The 26,632-nt window shown below is 45.3% G+C and overlaps 1 protein-coding gene across 1 annotated transcript in view; it reads right to left on the minus strand.

Annotated features, from left to right (window-relative positions):
- The window catches only part of Cadps (calcium dependent secretion activator), a 442,640-nt gene that overhangs the window by 168,875 nt on the left and 247,133 nt on the right, over positions 1–26,632 (minus strand). Inside the window, 2 exon segments of the mRNA XM_032917997.1 lie at positions 5,513–5,652; positions 9,929–10,040. Coding sequence (XP_032773888.1) covers positions 5,513–5,652; positions 9,929–10,040 — 252 coding nt within the window.

Genomic DNA, 26,632 nt, shown 5'->3' on the forward strand with positions numbered 1-26,632 from the left:
TTTGCCACACCTGTTATCATATTAAGTATAAATAGGCTAACATTTCTAAAGGTTAGAACAGCCAGACCTAATTCTGTGTTGTCAACAAGAAGAGCAGTTCATACTTACTTAATGTTTTAGAGACAGGGTTTCATTTTATAGTCCAGTCTAGCCTAGAGATTTGTATTTTTCTGCCTTAGACTCCTGAGTGCTAAGATAAGAGGTTTGTGTAAGTTAAAAATAGAATGCTACAAAAGTGTGTACCTTGCCAATAGCCATCCTCTTTTAGGTGTCGCAGTTCCACATTACTGTCATAGAAAGTAAATCTCAAGGCAAAAATATTGGCAGAGAGAGAGAGAGAGAGAGAGAGAGAGAGAGAGAGAGAGAGAGAGAGATAGACAGAGACAGACACAGAGAGACAGAAAGACAGAAAGATAGAGAAATAGGGAGAGAGACAGAGAGACAGTCAGAGAGATAGACACACAAAGAGACAGAAAGACAGAGACAGACAGACAGAGAGGAGAGCACAGTTATGCTACAGAACACCTGAGCAGTATCAAACATCCCAACCTAACTGACATAAGGTATGAATGCAGGGGTCCTTAAAACAGAGCAAAGGACAGAGAGCTATGAGCCCTCCATCGACCCGTCCTGGGAGTGTGGTGAACAGACTGTGCCTTGGGGACCTGTGGGTCGCAAAGGGCTTTGGTGGAACCAAAGAACAAGAGGGCTGTGCTGGTCCAAACAAGAAAATGAAAAGGGAAAGGGGCAATCTTAATGATTGGCTTTAAACCCCATACTCCTTGCTAATGCAGAAGAGGGGTGGAGATGCTGGGGGTTATCCCTGGTGTCCTCAGTGACTCCTTGGGTAAATTCTGAGCTGGGCCATGTGGAGTTAGCCAAGGTTCAGGTCTGTAGTTGGGGCTTAACTGAAGAAGAGTCTAAGCCCAGCTTCAATGCGTACTTGGACTCAGAAGGATTTTCACCACGATGAACCTCGGTTTCTTTGTCTGTACAATGGGATTCCAAACAATACATGAGGCGTTTATAAAATTTATGTCCTGTGCTATGTACGGTGACTGAAGTAGCCATTTGGAAAGGAACTGACCTCCTTTCTAGAAGGGAAGACATGACGTAAACAGATCAATAGGAAACCCATGTACTATATCAGGCAGAATGGAAGCAGGAGAGGGGAAGAGGAGGAGGAGGCAGGAGCGTTTAGATACCGAAGAGAGTGAAGGAAGGCTTTCCCTCAAGGCACAGGGAACATTCCAAGTGAGCTGGGTGGGCAGGAAGGCACAAAGGCCCTGAGGTAGCCTGCACTTCTCTAGCACCCAATACTGGAGGCCAATGTGGCTGCAGCAGTACTCAAGGCAGTGCAGTGAGGTTGCCTTAGCAACAGCAGGGCCATAGCTCTGAGTGAAATGGAGGTTCCCTGGATGTTTTCTAGCACTTGAGTGACAGGACCAAGTTTAAAAAGAAAAATTCAGAGTGTGGAATACGCTCCAGGGAGGCAAAGAAGGAGCGAGAGGTTAAGAGGCAAGAGTAACGAGAGAAGCAGAAAAGTGAGGAAGGCTGGGAGTGCAGCAGAGGGGATGAGTGGGGACGAGGAGCTGGAGTCAGAATGCAGCTTGGAAACAGAGTAGAAGAGATTTGATGGTGGACTGTGTTCACAGGAAGAACGGGTGAGAGAGACATCCAGCCTGACTTTAGGGCTGTGGGTCTGAACTCCTGGCTGAAGGAGTTAAGCTGTTAAGCTGGAACAGTGGTACCTTCTACTTCCCATAGGGCTGCTTTAGAGATAAAACTGGGAGAGAGATGTGAAGCATTCCTGCCCTTGGACTTCCACTTGTGGAGGGGTGGAAGGCTGATGAGAAGCCAAAAGCTACCTGGAGGACACAATTCTCACACACTCCCCGATGCTAATGCTCAAAACCAAAACAAGCAGTGCTGGTTTGAACTCCCTGCCTTTTAGAAACGACCTCTTAGAGTTATTCTGGATGGCCCAGGGGCTCATTCCCAAAACCACAGCATCTAACCAAGGAGATTTCCCAAGACTTCTGACTTTCTGTTCACATGCTAAAGTCTCAGTAAGTCTCAGCTGTGCACCTTCAAGGCTCTTTTCCCCAGTGTTTAAGCTGTGACTTTACTCTGACTTCCCCATGCTTAATCCCCCTACTCCTTGTGTTTAAATGGGAAAAAAAGGTCTGTGAACATTGGGTGTGTGTTCATGTGTATCTGTGTGCATGTGCATGAGGTGTGTGGGCCTCTGGAGTTCAGATATTACCCTTGGATATCATTTGTCAGGTGTCTTTTTTTTTTTTTTAAATTTAAAACAAGTTCTCCTCAGTGGCCTGCAGCTCACCAAGGAGGCTGCAAGTTACCTGAACCCTGCAGTCTCTACCACCGCAGTACTGAGATGACCACAGTGTGTCATCCCACCAAGCCTGGTTATGTGGATATTGGTAATGAACTCAGTCCTTGTCCCTGCACGGCAAGTACTTTATAAAATGGGACATTTCCCCCAGCTCCCAACAGAGATGCTTTTACTTTTCCTGAATCAATCCTTATGAAGCAAACTTCCATTTGCTCCAGTTTGGGCCACGTTGGTTCTGACTTAATGTCAGTGGATCTTTTGTTCACGCTTTGAGGCTGTTCTAGACTCCCTTGGTATATTTCTTGGCAGGGAGTAATTTTTGAATGGCAGCCTAGTGCGCCAATCATTGGGGAACTCGATGGATATGAGCTAAGTATCTCCTCTATCATTCATACTGTGAAGGTAGCCTACAATACGTTAACACACTCACCTTCGAGTCCACAGATAAGTTCCTGAGTGGAAATCATGTAGAGCTCTCTCTACAGAGCCCATGAGGAGAATGTGAGAAACTGGGCTTTGTCCAATGCAAAGAACAACACTGTGTTGAGTGTCTGCTTGGGTGTGACTGACAGCGTGGTTAGAGAGGGGTTTGAAGAAGCCTGGCCTGTAGGCTGAGGCACTAACTCTGCCAAGGACTTTATAAAGGTCATGTGAGGATGGTGCTTCTGTTTGCTTACTTCCTCTGGTCAGCTTCCTGTCCTTCATCCTGCTTCCTCAGACTCTGCTTCCTGTAATAAATATGTATTTACTGTTTCTGAATCAATGTTGTGCTAAAAAATGGAGGATATTTTCTCAAATACTACGGAACCTGATAATCCTCAACTCTTTTTACCTAGAAACCAAGACTATGTAGCTTGGAGGGAGAAGGGATATTGGAAAAAATATTCTTTATATTTCTTAAAAATGTACCAGGAGTGTGATAGGGAGAAGGAAAAACTGACCTCAGAGACATGGCCCTGTGTATACCTGTGGTATGTTTGTGTTGACACACGTGTGTGCTTATGTGCAGGCACTACCTCTGTGTGTGTGTGTGTGTGTGTGTGTGTGAGTGTGTGTGAGTGTGAGTGTGTGTGTGTGAGTGTGTGTGGGAGTGTGTGTGTGTGTGTGTGTGTGTGTTGTGTGTGTGTGTGTGTGTGTGTGTGTGTGTGTGTGTGTGTGTGTGTGTGTGAGTGTGTGTGAGTGTGTGTGTGTGTGTGTGTGTGTGTGTGTGAGTGTGTGTGTGTGTGAGTGTGTGTGAATGTGTGTGAGTGTGTGTATGAGTGTGTGTGAGTGTGTGTGAGTGTGTGTGTGAGTGTGTATGTATGTGAGTGTGTATGTATGTGAGTGTGTATGTATGTGAGTGTGTATGTATGTGAGTGTGTGAGTGTGTGAGTGTGTATGAGTGTGTGTGAATGTGTGTGACTGTGTGTATGAGTGTGTGTGAGTGTGTGTTTATGTGAGTGTGTGTGTATATGAGAGTGTGTGTGAATGTGTGTGAGTGTGTATGAGTGTGTGTGAGTGTGTGTTTATGTGAGTGTGTGTTTATGTGGGTGTGTGTGTGTGTGTGTTTGCAAGAGGCATCTTCATCAATCATTCTCTACCTTATTTTTTTGAGACATGTTTTCACATTGAACTTGGAGCTCACCCAACTGATAGACTAGTTGACCAGTAAGCTCCAGGAAACCTCCTGCCTCTGCTTGTCCAATGCTGGGGTTACAGACTGGTGTTACTGCATGTAATGGTTTCTGTAGAGCACTCAGACTGCCAGATTATCTTTTAAGATGTGATCATGCTTGCATAACAAGCACTGTATTGACAGGGCCACTTCCTCAATACAACTTTTTTGACATAGTTTGAGCCCTCAGCCCAGGCTGACTTTGAACTTGTGCCACAGCTATCTGATAAGATACCAAGTGAAATAAGCAAACCTGGCTGAACTCACGAGTGATGGCTGAGTATGGATTAAGTGTTAAGTAGCTGGTATCCTTCCTCACAGGTTTCTCCCACTTCAACCCCACCTCTGGCTTCAGGAATAGCCCAGTTTCAACAATATGATGTGTAACTTCTACAAGCCTAAGGCACAGGTGGCGTCCAGCTTGTGAGCAGCCTTTGAAAGCCATCATAGCCAGCCACTGACCACATGATGTGGGCTCCGCTATTTTGCAAGGATGTCCACTTCCTGGCCTGGTTGTTACTTTGAACTTCTTGCAGGCTTCTTTTCAACTGGCCCCCATGGCTGGCTATCACTTGGCACAGCGCTTCTTACTTCCACAGACTTGGCCATGGATGCAATCTTGAGTTTTCAAGGGAGTGGAAGAACGTTTCCCAGTCACTTGAAGGTCATGGGGAATGACAACCAGTCAAATGGCACCTACAAGCATTTGACAAAGAGCCCAGTTTCTTTTGCTGTCTAGCGTATGCCTTCATAATTTTACTGTCCTGATCCTCTGCAAAGGATCACACCTTAAAAGATAAATTAGCAGGCAGTGGCTCCACAGAAAACTAATTATTAACAACCCTCTTGATTAAAAAACAAGACAGAACAAAAACAATGCTTTATTCTGTAAAGTAAGACCACATTTCCCTATTATTTTTGTTCTGTCTAAAGTCATTCACTGGCCATTCCTAAAAACTTTCACAGAATGAAGGCTCCACATACCCCATTTTGGGGAGTTATTACCTCAGTGAACCTGACATCACTTCTGACCCATCATTTGCTTAAATCTCATGAAGGTGGCCATTCACACAGGTGAGAGGGAGGCACTCCTGGAGGCCTCTGGCAGGAGCACAGAACCCATAAGACCTCTCCAAGCACAAACTCCAGCATGCTGTGTCCAGAGTTTAACTGCTTTGGGGGAGTCTGCCGGGAGGGGTGGGGAGTTAATCTCTTGATGGTACAAATGGAGATGCAGTGTCTGTAGCTGAAGAAGCCTATGGGAACTGTCAGCACCATGTTCTTTAAGCACTGCTAGCAGGCACCTCCCAGCTCCTTCCACACAGCTCTCCCAATCCCTTTGGGTTTTGCTTAATTCATTTCTGCACTTCTCGAGATCCAAAACTGAGTCTTACAAATGCCAAGCGAGCGATCTGTCCCCAAGGTATGCTCCCCTCTTCTCTTCTATTGCTGTCTCTAGAAATGAATGTACACACGTCTCAGATTGGGAAGGAAACACTTACCCAGAGTGCTTCATGTTTTGAGGCTTATCCATTCGGACAGCGAGTTTGATTTTGAGGTCTTGATCGGGGCAGTTTTTGGAGACTGTCATTTTGTGCCACTCGGATTGTTTGGGGCTGTTTGGGGTGGGATGGAGGATAACCTATAAGAAGAAAGCATACATTTTTTTTCAGAAGACAGAAGCAGCACACAGTCAAACCTTTTAGAATCCAATGCTTTGATGTAAAGACACGAAACCCTTAGCCAGTGCTGAGACTACTCTGAACAGTGGGTGGCCGAGATGACTCGGTCACGTCCTACGAGACAAAACGCCCTCTGGCTAGGTCTGTAGAAGCAAGGAGGCTTTTCTAAGATTCAGAAGTAGTAGGGTGACGAGAGAGAGAGAGAGAGAGAGAGAGAGAGATAGAGAGAGAGAGAGAGAGAGAGAGAGAGAGAGAGAGAGAGAGCGCATTGCCCGTCTCCCATTAACCATGTCAGTCCCTCGAGAAGAAACATCTGTTTGTAATAGACAGCTCTTAGCTACTCTTTCCTTCTCCAGTTTCTACAACTTTCAGATTACGAGAAACACCTCAAAGCCTGTGGCAGGGGCAGAGGGAGACAGAATAGTGGGGAATGAGAGACTTAGACAGGGGAGAAGTCTATGCCACGTCAGGGGTCAGAAGCAAGTGGACTGGGATCTTTCTCTTCCAGCTCCTCATTGGGCTTTGGGAGGCTCCAAGCAACCTCCACTCTAACAAAAATGCCTCTTGGCAGCATGTCAGACACACTTTGCTGTGGTGTACTGCCTTAAATCTTTAGGGTTGGGGGGGGGAGGCAGAGCTAGGAGGCTACCGAGGGCTCCATCATGCTCCACTGCTGGAAAGCAGTTTTGATCAGATAGTCCAATAGCAGCATGCTAGAATTTTATGTTGTTTTGGTTATTCGTTATATGAGGAACCTACAGGTGATTTAAAGACTCTGAGAAGACGTGTGAGTGAACACAGAGCCAAAGCCCAGAAGGGATGGGGCACCTGGGATTTGGGATCTGCAGGGCCTCCCCATAGCAGCCCCAGGGATTGCTGAGTGATGGTGACACTAATGGTGGTGTTACTCAGTATCTTTAGGGGACAGGTGCTGCACCGGAGAGTTCCATTACACCATGCCTGATGTCCTGACTGACAGCACATTCTCTGCCTGTGACATTTACCTGGCTTTGAACTGAAGGCACAGTGCTACTAGGCCAGGGTATGGTCCCAGCGTTCCCTTGCAATTTGCCAGGACTCAGCTTGCTAATGCAATCTGAAGCTAGCTGGGAGAGTGTTATCTCTGAGCCATCTTTCCAGCTCTAGAGAATTCTTTGAAACATTTAAAAAATTATATTTATTTATTTATTATTATGTGAGTGTGTGAATTATGTGACTGTGCGTTCTACAATGTGTGTAGTATGTATTTATGTATGTATAGTGTGTGTATGTGTGTGCAGTATGGGTATATGTGTATGCAGTATATCTGTGAGTACATAGTGTGTGAGGATTTGTTTGTATAAGGTATGTGTAGTGTGTGTATATGTGTGTGGTGTGTGTATGTATAATGTATGTATGTGTGTGTATAATGTGTGTATGTAGTATGTTGTGTGTATGTGTATAGTGCGTGTAGTATGTATGTGTGGAGGTAGTGTGTATAATGTGTGATATATGTGTGTATGTGTGTTGGGGTGTGTGTGTGTATGCATAGGTCAGAGAAAAAATACAGAATTCAGTTCTCTCCTCCCAGTCTGTGGGTTCTGAGGATTGACCTCGGGTTGTCGGGCTTGGTGGTAAAGTCCTTTGCCTTCTGAGCCATCTCACTGGCCTCTGAAGTAGATTTTTTGCAACTAACAGTTTCTTTACCTTTGTTTGGACACAGAGAGAAGGGAGCTCTCCATCCGGCTGTGTCAGTCTGGCGGGAGAGAGGGTCAGGAGAAGCATGCAGGCAAGCAGCAAAGGGAGGGCCAGTACGAGGCATGGCCAGGCCAGTGGAAAGTAAGGCCTCTGCTTCTTTCTGTTCCTGCTTGCTTGGTAAAGTCAGAGCAGCAGAGCATCCTGTACCCAGGGAGCTCATTAGCATCCCTCCAGCACAGAGATCTCAGGTGGGTTCCCACTGGCAATATGGTATCCATTCAGAATGCCACTCCACAAAGCCTCCTACTGGTTCCCTTGCCATCACTATCTAGTGAGGCCTCTGCAGGGTGGATGGAGAGATGGAGTTCCAGCACTCTTCAGTGTCCACCTGCAGCCCCCACCATGCTCAAGACGGGCTAGGGCCCTCTTCCTGTGCGTCGGCACCTTGGAAGGATGAGGGCCCTTCAGGATGTGTGAAAGGCACCCTGTTACCTCACCTGGGCACCCCAGGCTGCTGACTGAGCACTATGTCTTCTTAGCTGAAGCCATATATGCTGTGAGGATGTGAACTGGCAGCTACAAGCCACCCCCAGGAGGCTGCACCCCAGCCATCAGGGCTTCTTCTCGCAGAGTGGGCGAGCCTGCTGGGGCTGCCATACCCTGGCTTTTTTCCAAGCCGATCGCTGGCCTGGGCCTATCTCCCTCTACCTATCTATTTGCCTTTCCTGAGGAAGGCGTCCCCACTGCACAGAGGGACCACTCCTTACTGTATGCTTTTCTCCCAGGACTCAGCTTGAGCACTTCCCACACTACGCTCTAGCTTCTGGCTTACGCCTGTGCCCTGTCATGCTGTAGGTTAACAATTTCTGCCCCAGCTCGCTTCTGTTTACCCCGTGTGCAGCACTAACAATCAGATCCAGCAGGCCTGCCACTGTGCCTGCTCTATTAAGAGAGGGAATAGACTCATATATAATCATATAGACCATGATCTTGTTCATTTAGGTAGGGTTCATTTGGTTAGAAGTGTGGGAAAATGTGTAAACCCCTCCCACACAGACACACTGGAAGCTGGAGCTGGGAGTGAGGGCAGGCCTGGGTGGTGGCAACCTCTTCCTACCTGAAGGAACACTTTCTTTATTAAGAGTATATTAACAAAAAACAATTCATTTATTTTTTAAAGTTTGATGCACATGAAACATAAAATAGATGAATAAATGAAATATGACTGAAGGAAGGAAGGATCCTAGAGGATGGTTCTGCTCCGCTTGGTAGAACTGGCTCATTAGAGCACTATATGATCTGCTGAACCTGAAAAAGATGGTGCCGCCATGTCCCTCAGTAGCCACCTTCAGAGCGACCTCCTGCAGAGGGCACCAGCCCGAGGGAACATGGCCGCAGGCTGACCTGCACTAAGGAGGAGAGAGTTTCTGAAGCAGGAATGAAGGAAAAAAAATGAGCATCTAGGCAGCCAGATGCAAGTATCTGTGTGGAGAGCAGCAATCTCCAGGCCTCCTCACCTCAGCAGAGTCCTGCTCTGTTCGTTTCCTCACAGGGGCAATGCGGTGTGAAGATGACTGGTGAGCTGTCCACGTTCCCTTTCTGACAAGTTACTTTATCCCTGCGGGCTCCGTGTGAGTATCTAGTATCCGCCTTGGGGGCACTTACGAAGTCCTTAAAGGGCTGAGCTTAATAGTGTCCTGAGGTTAGCATCCCAGGGGCTGGTAATTGGCGTGGCTGGGTTCTCTGTACCTCAGCAACTGAATGGATGGGGTGGGTACATTCAGCACTGGGTAAGGAGAGAGAGTCTTCTGGACAGGAACAACCTGTAGCCTGCCTGACTCTGTTATCTCCTCCTGATATCGGATATACATACATACATACATACATACATACATACATACATACACACACACACACACACACACACACACATACACACACACAAACAAAACAATCTGTTTCCAGTCAACTCTGTCCACTCCTAACTATGTGCTGTGTAACATCTTAGAGCATGACATTGCGAGCCTGTTTCCAGGGAAGAGGACTTTCCTTGAGGTTGTTTAATGGGTCAGTCAGTTGGTTCACTGATACCTAGACTTGTGGTTCTGCCTCCAACAGCAGGGCTCGAACCTTCCATTTACATAATGTTCTCCATGTTGAGGTAATCAGAACACTTCAGTTACTTATCCTCTGAATGTCACCATTAAGACATGGATTGGTTGCTTATTATGTTGGTTTTAATGTTGCCAGGAGGTTGGGTAGCTTCATGCCAATGAATTCCACGTTAAGATAGTCAGTGGCATTGCATGACTTTGCTATAAATAATGCCCCAGTATGTGGCTGAGGAGTCTCCCCAGCCTGTCTTCTGACCCACACTTGTGTCAGAGTTTATGGAGGAGACCCCGTGGCTCAGGGAGGTTGAAAGACTGACTCAAGGTCTCACAGCTAATAGAGCATAGTCCAGCATGTAGCCCCGAATGTCGGCCCCTCAAGACTTGGGGGCAGGAAGGACACCCCAGCTGCATTCTGTCAGTGGCCCTTGCCATAGGGGGCACTCACCCGCCCGAGTTCCTTGTCTTCCAAGGCCAGGACACCAGTGCTCTCTGTGAATAGCTTTACTTTAACAGCCGGCAGCGCGTGGGTTGTAGAGAAGTCGCCTTGAGTGCCCCAGCTGTGGAGAGAATGTTCGAGTCAGTGCAGACAAGTGCCCCTCGGTAGCTCGTCTCTGTCTCCCCAGAAAGAGCAAATGCAGGGTTAACCCAAGGCATCGCAGACTGTCACACCCACTCCTGTGCCCCCGAAAGCTGCCAGAGCAACAAACAGAAAGTGTTGATTAACTTGTGAGATGAAAACGAGGCAGATGCTCGGGAAGCTGCCATAGGCCTTCCCAGAGTGCCTTGCAGTCAGTTTCCCACTGCTGCGCCCTTCTCAACGAGCAGCAGCACACATTCACCAGCCTTTCAACTCGGCCCTGGAATGCCTGCTGCACGGACAATGGGATTTTGCACTGTGAGTCTAGGCTAGCTCCTGGCCTTACAGAGAGACTTCAGCAGCCATGGGTCACAGGTTGGGAAGCCGCCTCAATCCATTATGTAGCTGCAAATGAAGTACTTCGTGGAAGGACCTGCCGCCATATGCACTGAGCCTGCCTTACCCTTCGACTCCAAGCACTGTTCCAAGGCACAGCCCTGACCCTTCCCTGGGCTGCCTTCTCGCCTGCTCCCGTCATGGGCCGTCGGCTTTTGCCACCTTTGGCCTTCCTGTTACCTGCCGTTTTTCTCTGGTGGCAGTGTTTCTTTCTTCACACGTTTTCAGGGATTGGCCCAAATGTCACCTTCTGGGAGAGCATGCCTTCTGATCTCATAGTCTAAGCTGGGTCCAGGTATCATCCTGTCCAGTACAGCAGGCATCCAACCCCTGGTTGAGGTTAACTGACTCAGCCCCGCTTGACTGAGACTCGTCTTTCTTTCAGCTCTGTGATCACAGGGGCTCTGCTGCTCATTCATCTCGCAGCCCTTACCACTTAGCAGGGTGCTTCATACATAGGAGGAATAAATATTTTTGGAAGAATAAATAATATCAAATATATGTTCTTTTACAGGACCCAGGAAATAAGTACAGACAACAGCTTTCATCTACAGATTGTTTTTGCATGATGTAATCAGTTTCCCAGACTGTCAGGCATTTGTTAAAATCTGATTTTAATGACTAGAGTGTTACATTGTGTAAATACATTGAAGCCTATACAACTATTAGTCTATTATAGCAAGCAAGTTGGGTAGAGAGTGCTTAAAGAATTTACCTCTGATTATCTCCTAGGGACAAAGACCTAGATGGGAGATGTTTCTTGATCAGGAAACAGGTTTATCATTTATGTTTAGTACTAAACATACTTAAGGTCTGTGATACATACTCTTAAGGCATTTCATGTAAAGACAGCACCTGTCCCATATCTGGAGTTGAGTATAAACCAAAGGCATCATTCTTACTTGGCACAGGGCATTGCTTCTATGGCCCTATTTGGACATCATTGGTATTCTTTACAATGATTTATATATTTTTATTGCATGTGTATGAGTGTTTTGCCTGCATGTACCATGTGTACCACAGATGTGCTATATATAGAAGCCAGAAGAGGGGGTTGGATCCCCTGGAACTGAGGTAAGGACGGTTGTGAGCTGCCTTGTGAGTTCTGGGATGCGAACCTGGGTCCTCTGCGAGAACAACGGGTGTTCTGAAATGATGAGTTACCTCTTCAGCCCTCGTGGGTATTAGGGCAGCTCACATTTTACTCTGTGTCTCATGTCTGCTTTTGTTTCTTCTTTCATAAAACTGTAGAAACACGACTGTTAATCTCAGTTTTGTACTTCACGAAGGAGTGTCTGTGCAGTAAACTAAGAGGAAGAGAGAGCTTAGGAGGCACGGGCAGATCACCAGAGTCATGGAAAGGAAGCACCTGGGTCTGGGAGATAACGTGTGAAGGAAGCTTCAGGGAGAGGACACAGGTGGGTATGAGATGGAACAAAATAGACAGGTTTCAACAAAATGGCAAAGCCATACACATCCAAGCAGGAACTTCTAGCGGTGGTTCCCAGCACCTTCCTAAAGACTTGGGATGGGAGGATCTGCCCTAGCAAAGAACCAGAACATCCCTGCTCATAGCCCGACTGAGTCACATGCAAACTGGAGGGTTTGGGATGAGCTAACATCCAAGTACATGACGTCCCTCAGAAGTAAAGTAAGTTCACCTCACCGTCATTGTAATTGTAACAGCTGCAGGCTTGGGACACAATGGGATCCCAGTAAACCCTGGCTCTCTTTCCATTCCCGAGGTAGGAAAATGTGTAGTTACAGTAGCACATGCCTATCGTGTGCACATACTTATCAAGCAGCTCCTGTAAGACAATCGTGGCTATTCCAACCCCACTAAATAACTGAGAACGTTTCACATACAAGAAAACTCAAGACAGAGTCCGTTCCTTTGCAAGATCCCAGTAAGGTCCCTTCAATCTCAAGGGATGGGGATGTAGCCTACACTGTTGGAGTGTCATCTGACACTTCACTGGAGAGATTTCCTGACGTATTTAGCAGAGACTGACTCTCATCTGACCACTGCTGCTGCTACCCAAGGATGCCCTACCTAAAAGCTCAATCCCCCCTCCCCCCACCCTGCTCCCATTCCTGCCTCCTGTTCTTGGTCTTTTCTGGACTGGGCATTGAACTAGGGTCTCAAACGTGCTGAGAAAATATTCTACTACTGAACTAGATCCCAGTTTGTCTTATTACTTTTAACTTTGACATTTCCCACTGATTTGCTCTGTCTGGCAATGAATTCATTTGTGGCCAGGGTTGTCTTTGGCCCGGAGAAGCCTTTAGCCTTACTGAAGCTGGGTCTCAGGCCTGTACCACCTGTGCATCTGGGCCTTCCCAGGCCTTAGGGATGGATTTCCTGGGATGTTTAGTAGAAAGCAACTCAGTTTGCCTGGATTCCTGAAGGTCCCCAAGGTTGGCTTACTCATAGGTCTTCGAAATGACTCAGACTGGGGGCAGCATGGTGCCTCAGAGACCAGAAGCTGAATAACTGGTTGGAATTCAGGCCATTAGAGTCGACTGCTTTCCTACTGGGAGTTTTGGTTCATGCCAAGTAGTCAGGTCACAGACAAGCCCCAATTTATCTCTCAGACTTTAAAAATAGTAACCCAGCCCAGTGAAGCAGGCAAAACAAGAGATTCTATTCTAATCAAGACTAGCTACATGATCTTCAGGGAGAAGTCACACACACACACACACACACACACACACACACACACACACACACACACACGCACACACACGCACACACACACACACACACACACACACACACACACACACACACAGAGAGAGAGAGAGAGATCCATTGACAGAGACACATACATATATGCACAAATAGGCACACACACACACCCACACACACACCCACCCCTAAAACATATTTAAAATGGTGGGAAAACACCAGGGATTTTTCTTTTCTTCAGTACTTCCTCTGCTCCATTGCCTTGGGGGGATTTCATTTCACAAGTATTTTCACGACAAAGTCACCATGAACTGCAAGATGGCCACAGGAGAAAACTAAAGCAAAATGGGGCCTTCCCGAGCCAAAGGCCTCTGCAGATGCCCTGCCCTACACCTCTGAGGCCAACACCAAGTCAATCACTCTGGGGTAATAGATGATTGTGCAGTGAGTGTAGGCTATCCCAGACAGTTGACAGGAAACATCTGTGCTGCCTTAAGGAATGACTGGGTTCAGTGAATGTGACTGCAGGCTCCTTCTTATCAACGAGGCTTAATTCTTGGACTCTTCCTACACCTCTATCCTGTGGAGGAAAAACATTCTGGTTCCTCCTTTATCATAGTTGGTATCCAGACTGTTCCATGCAAGGCAGGGTACCTATGTTAGAAGCATTGTGAGTTATAGTTGCATCTTTTTAAAGACCTGCTAGCTATTCTGTGAACTGTCTACATTTGTGAACCCGTAGTTACATGGATTCTGTAATGCATGCTACCACACTCACAGGAAGTAAAGGGCAGTCTACTTACACACAGCTATGCCCCTTACTCCCTTCATTCCATCACATACACTCAAGGACTTTAAACAGTCATCCCTGTAACTCCAGGGAAGCTTGGTTTTGAGACTCCTGGGATTCTGAATCAACTTGAAGCGACTCAGTTCCCTCTTCTGTCACTATGGGTTCATAAGTGTAGACATTTCACAGAATGGCTAACAGGCTTTTTAAAAAGATAATATGCAAATACAACTCATGATGCTTCTAGATAGATGTCATGCCTAGCTTGGAGTCATCTAGGTACCAATTATGATAAGGGAGAAAGTTCTTGCTCAAGCTGAAAAAGACAGAGTAACATTTTCATAGTCTACCCCCCACAGGATAGAGGTGTAGGAGGGTCTTGGAATTAATCCTTCTTGATAGGACAGAGTTGGTAGTAGCCTTTACTGATTAAAATGATTCACCTTCACTGATCTGTAAGTTTGAGTTTATTGCCCATGTTTAATGTGGTTTTCTACAATGCTACATTTGATACATGTACAAATTAGCTGGTGGGGAATGTGTCATGAACATTTGTTTTTGGTGGACCACACATCAATAAATGAATCTATTTCTCTTTGTTGTGTTTTCTCTGCCTTTTTCTCCTGCTGTGCAATTGACTGTGGTTACTAAGATGAAAATCTCCTTTTAAAAGCTTCCCAGAATGGAGATACCACTGCATTCTTATTTGGAAAGACCAGAGGCTGATAATATTTATCAAGCCAAGGTTGGGAAGGTTAACTGATTGACCTCCATCTGCACACAAGGTAGATAAAATCCAACGGGTAAGGTGTCCTTTCTCTGTGATTCTATCACCAATGACACCATAATTACCTGTTCAGCTAGTTTGCAAAAAATGATAAACAAAGCCACCAATTACAGAGGGCTTATGTTTGCCAAGACCCTTGGCTTAGAACTTTAAATGGATCAGCTCATTTAAGTCTCCTGACAGCTCACCCCAGTTACATCACACTTTTATAGATGGAGAAAGTTACACTTGAGGTGGTTATATAACTGGGCCAGGATCTCAGGTCACTTCCAATAGTGGATTTAAACTCTTGAGTTTTTGATCTCAAATCCCCATTATTGAATTCAGAGGCCTTTATTTCTCAGGCACTCCTAATGCAGTAATGCCCCATGGTCTGATAGATGTTAGGGGGCAAGTGGCATTATCAGTACACCCTACTTCCTGCACCATGAACAGTAAGTTACCTACTACAAATAAACTCTTGATTGTTAACTAGAAAGGGAGGAGCAGCAGGCTGGGAACCATCACGTTGTAGGTTCAGGGACTGTGGAGATGAGACAGGAGATAACCTGTAGTAGCCTCCTTTACCTGGGTCTTCATCTCCTGGAGGAGATGGCTGTGTTTGGAGTACAGTGACTAAGTGTCCGTGATATCAGACAGCATGCAGAGCAAAGCATATGACAGCTCTCTGGGGAGCCAGGTATGGATGCTTACCTGTGGTAAGCTCCAGCAAGGTAAGATTGTGTCTCATGGGGAATAAGGTAGAGGGTCATGGAGCAGGACACCCCTCATCTTCCTCTAGCCTCTGCGCATGCACACACAGGTATGCACACACACAGCACACTTCAGACATGTGGTACCCAAAAGCTGCCTCGAGATCAACTTGAACCTGCTGACTCACTCGGTCGCACTACATTATTACTAACATCCAGCAAGAAGCACGAGTAGCAGACAATTCATATTTCAAGGTGGCAGGAGTGACTCTGAAGTCACAGCACATTACTTCTGCAAATGTATTGCGTGGTGCCACTGCTCTGAAAACGGACACTTTGATCTGGGAAGAAAGGCAGTGCGGGGTGGGGAGGGCTCCCCAGTCAAGCAACCTCGTACTGTGTGTTTGCCAAGAGCATCTGCTCTAACTCAGCCACATCTCTGTTTACTATTTAAAGCTCTTATTTGCAGAAGCCTCTTTGGACCATATGTTATCAACAAATGTTGCTAATCAAATACACACGGTAATTTTCATTAGAATTTCCCCCCCATGCGCAACAACAACAAAAATCCCACATTGCCACAAAGGGAATATACCTCCCCAAATGACAGCAAACATCTACCACAAACCTTTGACAACAGTAATATTTATGAACGCACATGTAAGCCAAGAACCTACTCATGTTAGGCATTTAAAGACCCTTGGGGAACTGGGTTTTGTGCAGGTTGGTGTGGGGGCTGCGGCTGGGGGTGGGGTGATGTCATTTGTTGCCATGGCGATGCTCAGCATAAGGCCATAATTCATGCCACAGAGATTGGATTTCATTTATTCAAGGTATATGGCTCTCGTGGGCCAGGTGTTAAATCAGGGTAGTTTATAAAATGAACTGGGCTTTAACAAGAGAGTATCATTTTGAGGAATAAAAGTACCCTGGCCCTGTTGCTGACAGGGAGTGTTGATAACTGCCTGGAGGCAACTGCATTACAATCTTTGGGCCTGCCTTTCAGCTGATTGTGTGATAACTTACTCCATGCAAATCAATTGTGCCACCACAGTGTGTCCCATGCAGACTAATTGATAGGCTGCGATTTGGGGCCTTTAGAATACTAGGAAAGGAGTAGTAATCTTAATCTACATAGAGAAGGTGGAGTTCTGTAGAAGCCAGGTTGTTGGGAGGTGGAAAAATGAAAGCTTTTGTTTGCCTCCTTGGCATTTCCCTTGCAGGGTCTCCTCTCTCAGGATCTGAGACCCCCCACCCCATCCAAGCATCAGCATGAACTTGGATCCCTCACCTCTGTTCTTTTAAGACTTTCCCTGTACCACCACCCATACAGCATTCTTGTTTCCTCCCTCAGACCTCTTGGGTACAGCGCAAGTCTGCTTACCGCAAAGAGGAGGAAAGCAGGAAAGGAGAGGTTGAGAATGCTGGGTAGGGGTTGGGCAGCAGAAGCCTTAACAAGACTCTACCATTAGGGTTTAAATCTGACCCCATTTCTCTTGGTCTCTTTGGGTTCAACTGAAGAGGGGTAAGGGCAAGGTCTCTATCTCATTCCTTCATCTCTGAAGTCCCAGCACCTAGCAGAGTGACTCTTATGCAGGCTTACTCACGGGCATCAGGAGTGGGAACTCAGTCACCAGCAGTAAATGTGCCCCACATGTATAAATATATGGGTAGGAGTCAAGGTAAGAACAAAATATAACAATACTCAGCTACCAACTGAAATCCTTTGGCATGGTTGATGGAATAAGAAGATATTTAAGCTTCCTAAGGGCAGAGACCAAGCCCACCCTTCTCACTGTGGTACACCAATACTAGCTCTGTGCCCAATTCAGAGGGATCACTGGATTAATGCCCATGTGACTAAGGCTGGGGGATATGGTATACAGAACACTGCAGATACAAGAGACCTCACTAACAAGTTGATTCAGCGGATTGTTTACTATACATTAGGAAAGGCTCTACCAATTTTGTTAAAACAAATAAACAAACAAACAAACCAAAAAACAAGTGCCTGGGTATTTGAATACTAGAGTTTTCTTTTGATTCCTTTTTAGTTAAAGTTTCTCTTTCTGCTACTATTAAATATATCATTATCTTACCTATATCAGCACTTCACTACAGAAGTTACATTTCAACAAATTTGTTGTGAGCTGAAACTAGTGTAAAGTGAAAATGCCCTGAGTATGTCAACTAGCGAAGGCTTTAGCTCAGTAGTGTGGTATACAGTGGCTTCCTGCTGGCTTTCTTTCAAGATCATGTGACTGCCTGGGCTATAGAGCTCATCACTCTTTCAGAGTGTCTAGAGAAAGAGTTACATATCAATAGCCCAGGCACTGGTGAACTGCCCCAACTTGAAGTGTCATTTCTGAGTGTATATCGAATACATCTGTGCTGCTTGCACACTGCCATGAAGTTGAAGACGGAGTCAACTTACCCTAAAGTATAAAAATTATAGTTAGGAATGCCTGGTTCATGATTCCAATTTTTCCTGCCCTGTGTCTGGTTCTTATGCTTGGCTTGTCTCTTTATGAAAAGAGTTTTCAAAAGCTTGTCTTAGTGTCACTTGTAATTCTTCCTGGAAGCAAATTTTGATAATATAGTGGGGACAAAGGACTCAGTGCCAACCCTGCTTTAACACAACTTCTGTCCCTAGCTGCCACCTTATTCCCCCCCTCCTCCCAGTCCTGAGTCTCCAGAAGTTGCAGTCAGGGTCAGGGGCTTGCTGGCTTGTTGGCATACCATGGATCCAGAGCTCTGTGCTGACACTAAGAGGAGTTGCTGAATTTTTTGTTGAGCCTTTTCTGTTGTGAGGCTGAGAAGAATGCTTGAGCTCCTCATATGCTACACTGGAAACCAGAAGTGCCACCCAGCCTGGGTATCATGAGACTGTCTCCAGCTTCGAGAACCTAGGTGCATTGCTTACTCTCTGTACGTTGACTCATGGGAAAGAACTTAGGTGGTCATCAGAAAACTCTACATTTCCCAAGGTTAGAGCAAAGAAACAGGTTAGAATGGGGGGTGTGGGATAAGGACGTCCACCTTGTGAAGGAAAAAGTAGAAAGGAGAGAGGCACCACAGGCCCCTGCGACTCCTGGGAGAGCCCTGGTCTGTTGCATGTGGCGTTAGATCTAAGATGGCTCTTGGTACACCAGTGAGACAGCAAAAAGGAACCAAGGCCAGGGCACTGGACACTTCCCCATCTTCAAGGAAGTCTTCACAGGTGACAATATTCCTCCCATTTCTTCTGAGTTACCTCATCAGGCATGGCTTTCATTGGAACATGTTGACTGTGTGGTGAGATATGATTTGCCAAGGATTTAGGGGCCTGGGATTGGCTTAAATACCCTATATAAGCTTATAGGCTGAGCAATGAACTCAGATCTGTACCCAGATGCTGGTCTCCAGAGTCAGATTTTCTGGGATTTGTCATGTGACTCCATTGCCTCTCAACCCCCATCATTGGTTCTGTTCTCCCAATGGGCAAGAACAGTCATACCGTCATGATCTGGACCAGAGAGAATGTCTGTACCTTTGGTAATGACAGTTTCTCCTTGCCACTTCAGGGAACGCCTGTTAATCAGCTGCTTTTCTGTAAACATGCTTGTTGTTAAGTAAGTCCTTTCCAAAAAGAAAAAAAAATGCATTCTGCAAGCAGCGGAAACCAAGGAGACAGAAGACATTTTCTTCTTCTCTTGGTGTCTCAGACAGCCACTCCTTATGCATTCCTAATACTAGTTATTTTCCTAGGCTGTCTTTTGTAACCTGAGCTAGTTATCATAGTTGCAGCCTGTAATTCCTAGAAATGAGTGGGAGATTCCAGCTGCCATTGCTTTGAATAGAATCTGTCTTCGGACTCCCTAGAGCGTCCAGAAGATTCAAGACAATACAACGCTCACTCCGTATCAAGTTAAGCCAAAGTCTCCAGAGGGCATGGGTTCCGGGAATTACAAATGCTCCCTGGCCAACCTGCTCTACAAAGCAAAGCAGGAAAAGCGAAAAGGAGGGACAGAACCCCAGGACATTTCTCCGGCTTCAGCTCTTGTTTACATATGAGGTATACAGCCTGAAGGTCCCATCTTTACCATAAACCAAACAAATTTGTTAACCTCAGCTCTCAGTTTCATATCTGAGGTCATCTACCTTGGGCTTCCCTATCTGCTGGACCCACAGGTAAATGAGAGAAAGACTCAATATATATGTAAGTGCTTATGTGTAGACATATAAAGAAGTTTATGATTAAAGGTGGCTACTGTTTCCATGAATTGCAGGATCAGGAGTACAGGATATGGAGTCTGATAACCTGGGTCTATACTCATCTGTCTCATTCTCTTGCATTGCCCAGTTTTCTTCTCTGTTGCATGAATTACTTTCCTTCGCTGTGACAAATTAGTCACTGGATCGAGTTATTTTGGCTTACAGTATCGGGCGTTCAGTCTATGGCTGTTTTATCCTATGTACTTGGCCATCACAGTGGGGAACTATGTGGCAAAGGGGTTTTTCACTTCAGGGAGAAGAGAAAGAACAGGAAAGGAGAGAGGGAGAAAGAGGTGAGGAGAGAGAGGAAGGAAGAGGGAGGGGGAAGGAAAGGAGGAGAGGAAAGGGAGAAAGAGATGGAGAAAGAGAGAGACTCCCAGAACATGAACCCAGAGAACTGCTTCCTCCAGCTACACCCTGTTTTCCAAAGTTTCTAGAACTTGACAAAACAGAAGCATCAGCTGGAAACAAGCATTGCTCGCACAAGCTTGCAGGGAAGGAGCATTTCATACTTAAGCCGTAACATCGTAAAACGAGGGTGTTTACGGAGTGTCTCTCTTAACTTTCTCTTGTTAGGATTAGATGAGAAAATGCCTCCCAGATTTATTCTCAACTAAACGTTTGTAACAAAGACTTTGGTGACAATCAGTTGGTGGCATCTCAAAGAGGCATAACGAGCAAGTGCAAGCGCTACCTGTCAAGTGACTTGGAACAGCAAAGTATAGGCTGACCTTACAAGTCTTCCCAAACCACCTGAGCTTCTGTTTCTCTTGAGCAAAATAAAATTGGTGTCTGAAGTTAGTCTGAATTTTTAGCAGTAAAGGCAAGAATGTGAGTCTAAGACCCATGTCATTTTTCTTTTACGATATCTACCCTGAGCACCTGAATGCTTTCCCTCAGCACCTACCCTCTGACCTACCTTCGATGGGGTTTTCTGTAAGGGATCTGGGGTAGATCAAGGTTACTGTTCAGGGAAATTCATTTTCTTGGTTTCTCCAAAAGACACACATCCTTCCTGCTCCCTGAATGTCATCTTTGTCCTTCTGGCTGATACCTTGTTCTCTTTCTGGCTACCCAGCTGCACTGCTGCACTGTGCCCTTTCCATTATCCATGTTGGCTTTCTTGGGCCAACAGAATCAGAAGATGTGATACAAACGTGGTCATTAGATGCACTTGAAGACTGGACTTGTTTCCATGTGCCCATTGCCACCACCAATAAAGCTTCCTTCAGATAGCTGTTGGTCCCACAGACTGGATTCAGAATGGACCATTCCATGAAGATTTGGGCTCAACAGAAATCAAGAAGCCAAAGCCAGCCAGATCCATAACCTGAAGCAGAGCTATCCAGATGAACCTATCTTGGATCAATTGATCTCAACTAATTGATAAATAAGTGAATGAGGATAATGATGACGTCTTTGGGGGTAGCTTGTTACATAGAAATAGCTCACTGATACAGCCCTCTATGTGATATTTAATCATGTCATTCTGTGTGCTGGCTAGTCTTGTGTCAACTTGACATACAAACTGAGTTATCTGGAAAGATCTGGCGTTTTCTTACTTAGTGATTAGTGGACGAGGACACAACCCATTGTGAGTGGTACCATACTTGGGCTGGTGATCCTGGGTTCTACACAAAGCTGACTGAGCAAGTCATGGGGAGCAAGCCAGTAAGAAGCACCCCTTCATGGCCTTTGCATAATTTCTTGCCTCTAGGTTTCTGCCTTGCTTGAGTACCTGCCCTGACTTCCCTTGATGAAGAACTGTGATATGGAAGCTTATGCTGAATAAACCCTTTTCACCCCAAGTTGCTTTGGTCATGGTGTTTCATCACAGCAATAGAAACCCTTATTAAGACGTCCTGTTTCCTATGCTCTGTAAATTGGTCTGGGCTGCCTCCATGAGAAAAAACACATCCACAGAATCCAGACTCATCATAAGGTTCTGCTATACAAATTGTTGGCATCCACTCAAGGAACATCCACATTAAAAAATGTTGGATTCAACATGACTTTCCTGTTTTATAATGTGGTAGAGTTGACCATCCTATAAGAAGTAGACTGCATCCTGTCTACCTAGCTAAGGCTGCCTCAAGTACTGTGGAGGCCCCCTAATGACCAAATGTATTGACACCATCCAGAGCTAAGGCAGACAACCAGGGTCTCTCAAACCTCAGGGTCCAGAGCTCACATAGGAACCTAATTACAGCAAAGGCATTCATGACCAAACCTCCTACATGAAAGCAATAAGCAGAAAGCCAAGGTCAGTATCATGCATATGACCCCAATATCTGTCTATAGTTTTGTCCAAGTAGAGGCCCAGGTAGAGGTAGATACATAGAGATGAAGCTCCTGGCAGGTACAGAACTGGTCATTCAAAACTTTAGCTGATCTCCAAACATCCTGTCTCATTTCCTGAGACTCCCAAGTTGCCTCTGATCGAGGGGATTATGGGAGTCAACACAATAAAAAGAGTCAATAGACATTACTCATGTCAACTCTTAATATCCATGCTCTTAATTCTCAGAAATAAGACACAGACTAACAGATTTGAGAGGGAAACAGGAGCCACCCTTCTGAGGCATTCAAGAAACACATCTCATCATCAAATACAGACACCATCTTAGGATAAAAGGGTAGAAGAGGATACTCCATGCAAATGGACACAGGAAGCAAGTTGGTGGGGGCTATTTTAATATCGCACAAAGTATCTGACAAAACCCACATGTCTCAGTTGATCAAAGGTCAACCAAAATTGTGCTTGATTAATGAAGCATGCCAAAAAATCCCAGAGGAAGCCATGCCTAGAAAATAGCCATACAGAGAAGGGTGCTCTGGCTTCATGTCACTTTCTGTCTCATAATTTTGTGACCAACAGATATGAGGAAGGCAAAGGGAGGGGGTAGGAGAGGGAATGGAGAGGGAGCAGGACATAGCAAATAAAGAAGTCATTATTGGGAATCGAGATCCTGTGCCCACTAGCATTTTATACCCTCCTTACATGATTTCCAGGCTATAACCCAGCAACTCCATGGCATTCTGCGCACCAGTCCATAGCTTCATCTTTTTTCTTATATGCCATTCTGAGCCACTTTCCAATTATACTCCAGCTTCCTCTCGCCTAAAGAAATCTAGTGCCTTAATTTTTGTTGTTGTTGTTGTTGCTTAAAACTGTTCTTCCTCTCCCCAAGCTTACTACCATAGCTTCAACTCCTGGCAGTCAGTTCATTATGAGCCCAATAAAATCAAGTTTATTCTTCCCATCCATCACTCAAGAAAACTCACACAACTGTGGTCATTAGTTCCATCACCTTACCCGAGGATGATAATTTTATGACCCATTATAGTCATTTGTACATTTTTATGAATTTTTGCATCATTAAAAATTCAATGTATGTCTATCATGGGAATTCAGAGCCGTTTAGGCAGACCTTTCCCTCCTCCTTCTCCTTGTGTTAGGCACAATGCTAATGATGTGTTGAAGGAGTCTCCTCTTTTACAGAGGGTGGCATAAAACAGAGCTCTATCTGACAGGGAGGAAATGAGTGAAAAATTCCAAGAAAAATCTGATGAGTGGGACAAGGGTTCACTGATGTATAACTTAGCCCTTCTATGGCAATGGGGTTGAGGGACATTGTGAAAGATGGACTTGCAGTCACCATTTCCCATAGAGAATCATACTGTCATTTGAAGGTCATGTCTAAGGGCCTGGGATTGATAGGTCTATAGAGATGGATCATGTTATAGTGTGACTGAGATGTGAGTCTACATTTGTGCATTGTGTTAACAAAAACTAGGTCCTATAGACAGAATCCAGCACCACACACATCACCTTTGTGACTCCATGGAACAACTTTGTGTTGTAGGTCTGACTGTTTTTCACATACTAATTAACATTTCTCAGTGTCATATTATAGATTATCATAATGCATGGCCTATATATTGTTATGGTGCTTAAATTTTATTAAAATGGAGTAAAATTGGACTCATTTTATAAGAAAATGTATTTTTATGTAAATATTCCTTTAATGCTAAAATAGTAAAATCCTATAGAAAAAAATGAGGCAGTAAGCAGCAGTCCTCCATGGCTTCTACTTACTGGGTTGGGGGCCAGGCTAGAGCGAGGTCTCAGGAACAGGATAACCTCAGGGCTGCTCCAGGCTCAGCATGGAGGTCAGAAGAGGGGTAAGGATGTGCTCCAGGCTGGCTTCTCCACTCAACCACAGTGTTTCCTGGCATTTTCTTTGTGCATTTTATCTTTCTTTTGTTTCTGAGATGGGGCTTTCCATGCAGCTTAAATCAGAACTCAGGTCTTCTCCCACACTTTCCTGAATCCAATCCTTTATTGATCTTGTGTATTTTATGATATTATGATACCATGGTAACCCCAGGAAGATATGTACTATTACATCCTTAATAAACATCAAGTGAAAGCCACACAATGAAGTCGAGAGGCAGTGCATTATGTCTACTTTACAGTTCTTCTCCTAGTTCATTTGAGAAACCAAGTAATCAGCCAAACAATTAAACCACTGCACAGAGTACCTAAACAGTTTAATATAGTTCCAGAAATGTCCCAAGGGTGCCTCCAATGAGCTGATAAATGAATGGTAGAGATAATGACACTGTGGCTCAGAGGAGAGCAAGATGGATGCAGTGGTGCATAGTGTGGGAATCCATCACTGTGAGACAACTGCAGTGGGTGGTAAGGGTGATACAAAGGAAACAATGAGTCCAGAAAGGGAATTTCACTAGCTGGGCAATGGAAGAGTTCCAGGAAGCCACTGAGTGTCCTTCAAGACTCTCCCTTTGCTTTTAGGATGAATCTCAAGCTTTGATTCAGTTTTTTTTTGAACCAGTAACCTATGGATCGAAAATACCTCCTCCGCTTAGACTCTCTCTCAAAAGAACTTTGGTACAGAAGCTTCAGAGTTGTTTATGGGAACATAGAAGGTCAATATATACATGAGGGAAAAACAGAACCTCAATGTTCATGGAAATTAGTGGCAAACCAAGAGTGCCAAGAATGGGGTGGGGGGTAGTGGTGGAAGGACTCTGTGGTAAAATTTGTTTCTATAGAGCTGAAATCAGAACGACTGCTCCTGCATAAAGACCAGCATGGTCAGCACAGAAGTAGGATGGAGAGACGGCTCTGCAGTTAAGAGCATTGTCTGCTTTCCTAGAGGACCCAGGTTCAAGTCTCAGCACCTACATGGCAGCTCATGTAACACAGAGGTATCCAAATTTCCACGACTGCTACATCAGTATTCACAATAACCATCATGGACTCAATCTAGGTGTGCATTAGACACGTACACACATGCACACACACACACACACATGCTCATACACACTACACATACACACACACACACACACACACACACACACACACACACACACACACACACACACACACACACACACACAAACCAGGAAGAGAAATTAGACTGGCAGCAATGCAGGGTCAGAGAGACAAGGGAGGCTAATATGAGCAAAATATACGATATACATTTTGAAAATGTAGATGAAACCTCTCGCCTAGTACAGTGAATTCATGGTGTATTACAAAGGAAATGTAAAAAGTGCTAGCAGTAAGCATCTTGGTTCCAAAGGACAGGGCATCAACACAGAGAACACAGCTGAGAGGAGAGATAGAAACCTTTTATGACATTATTGGTGTACACCAGTGATTTTTAAACCTTCCTAATACTTCTACCCTTTAATACAGATCCTCATGTTGTGGTGAACTCCACCTCCCCTAACCACAGATTGTCATTACTACTTCATAACAGCCATTTTGAATCATAATGTAAATATCTGGTTTGCAGGATATCTGATTTCAAGGGGTCACGACTCACAGGTTGAGAACACGTAGTATATGTTGCTCCAGCTGTGTCTGTGGCCCTATGGCAGCCAGTGCCATGACCGACAGGACCTTTCATGTAAAGCCAGGACTGTAGATAAGCTAGCCGTGAGAGAAGGGACTTCAGCAAGGCGGAGCTCGTCTGTTTCTTCATTCTCGCTCTTCTCCTCCTTTAAAGTGCCACTGTCACGTGCACATACAGCACAGCTGGAATTACTGAATTATCTGGACATTGCTTTCTTTTAAAAAGCGTGTGTGTGTGTGTGTGTGTGTATGTGTGTGTGTGTGTGTGTGTGTGTGTGCACCCATGCGTGCACCACAGAGAGCGTGTGCCACCAGAGGACAAGTTTGTGAGTTGGTTCTCTCCTTCCACAGTGCGTTACAGGTTTTGATCTCAGGTCACCAGGTTTGTGTGGCTTGCACTTCTATCCCCAAGCCATCTCGCCACCCCTGAACATTTCTTAAACATTCTTAATTAAGCATTGTCTCCCCAGGTTCCTTTAGGCTGGTCATAGAGCAAAAAACTACTTGGAAAATGTGGTTTCTATTACTCTAGTATTCGCTCACCTCATCTATTGGTACCCAACACATTAGTTACTTCAGAATTTACAGAGGAAGGGGCCCTGCTTTCATCAGGTGATGTCCCACACTGATGCGCACGGCTCTAATATTTCTGAAATGCTGACAACCAAGGATGGCTTAAGCTGAGAACTAGCAAGCCAAGGGTTTTGGGCAGAAATCCGTTTTATTGTGCAGTTTTGTTAAATACAAGTTTTCTGTAGCGTCTCCACGCCTGTTCACCTATATCCCTCTGTAGGTATTGTCCCACTACAAGGGCCGAGCTCAGTGCTTATGCCAAGCAAGATTTGATCTACAAAACTGAAGCCTTTTCAACCTTCCCTTTTACAAAAAGTCTACTGGCCCTCCATTCTGTCAACTCTAGAGTTTATGTAAGGTCTGTATTTCTACATGCAGGAATAAGCAGTGTAAGTTAAATCTTGCCTTTTGGTTGATTTCTTAATGACAGGGCTGAATAAAGGGTGAAGTTGGTTTCTGAAGAGGCTCCTGGAAAATTCCACCCACTATAGCATTTATCAT

This window comes from Rattus rattus, chromosome 12, assembly GCF_011064425.1.
Source record: "Rattus rattus isolate New Zealand chromosome 12, Rrattus_CSIRO_v1, whole genome shotgun sequence".
Taxonomy (NCBI): domain Eukaryota; kingdom Metazoa; phylum Chordata; class Mammalia; order Rodentia; family Muridae; genus Rattus; species Rattus rattus.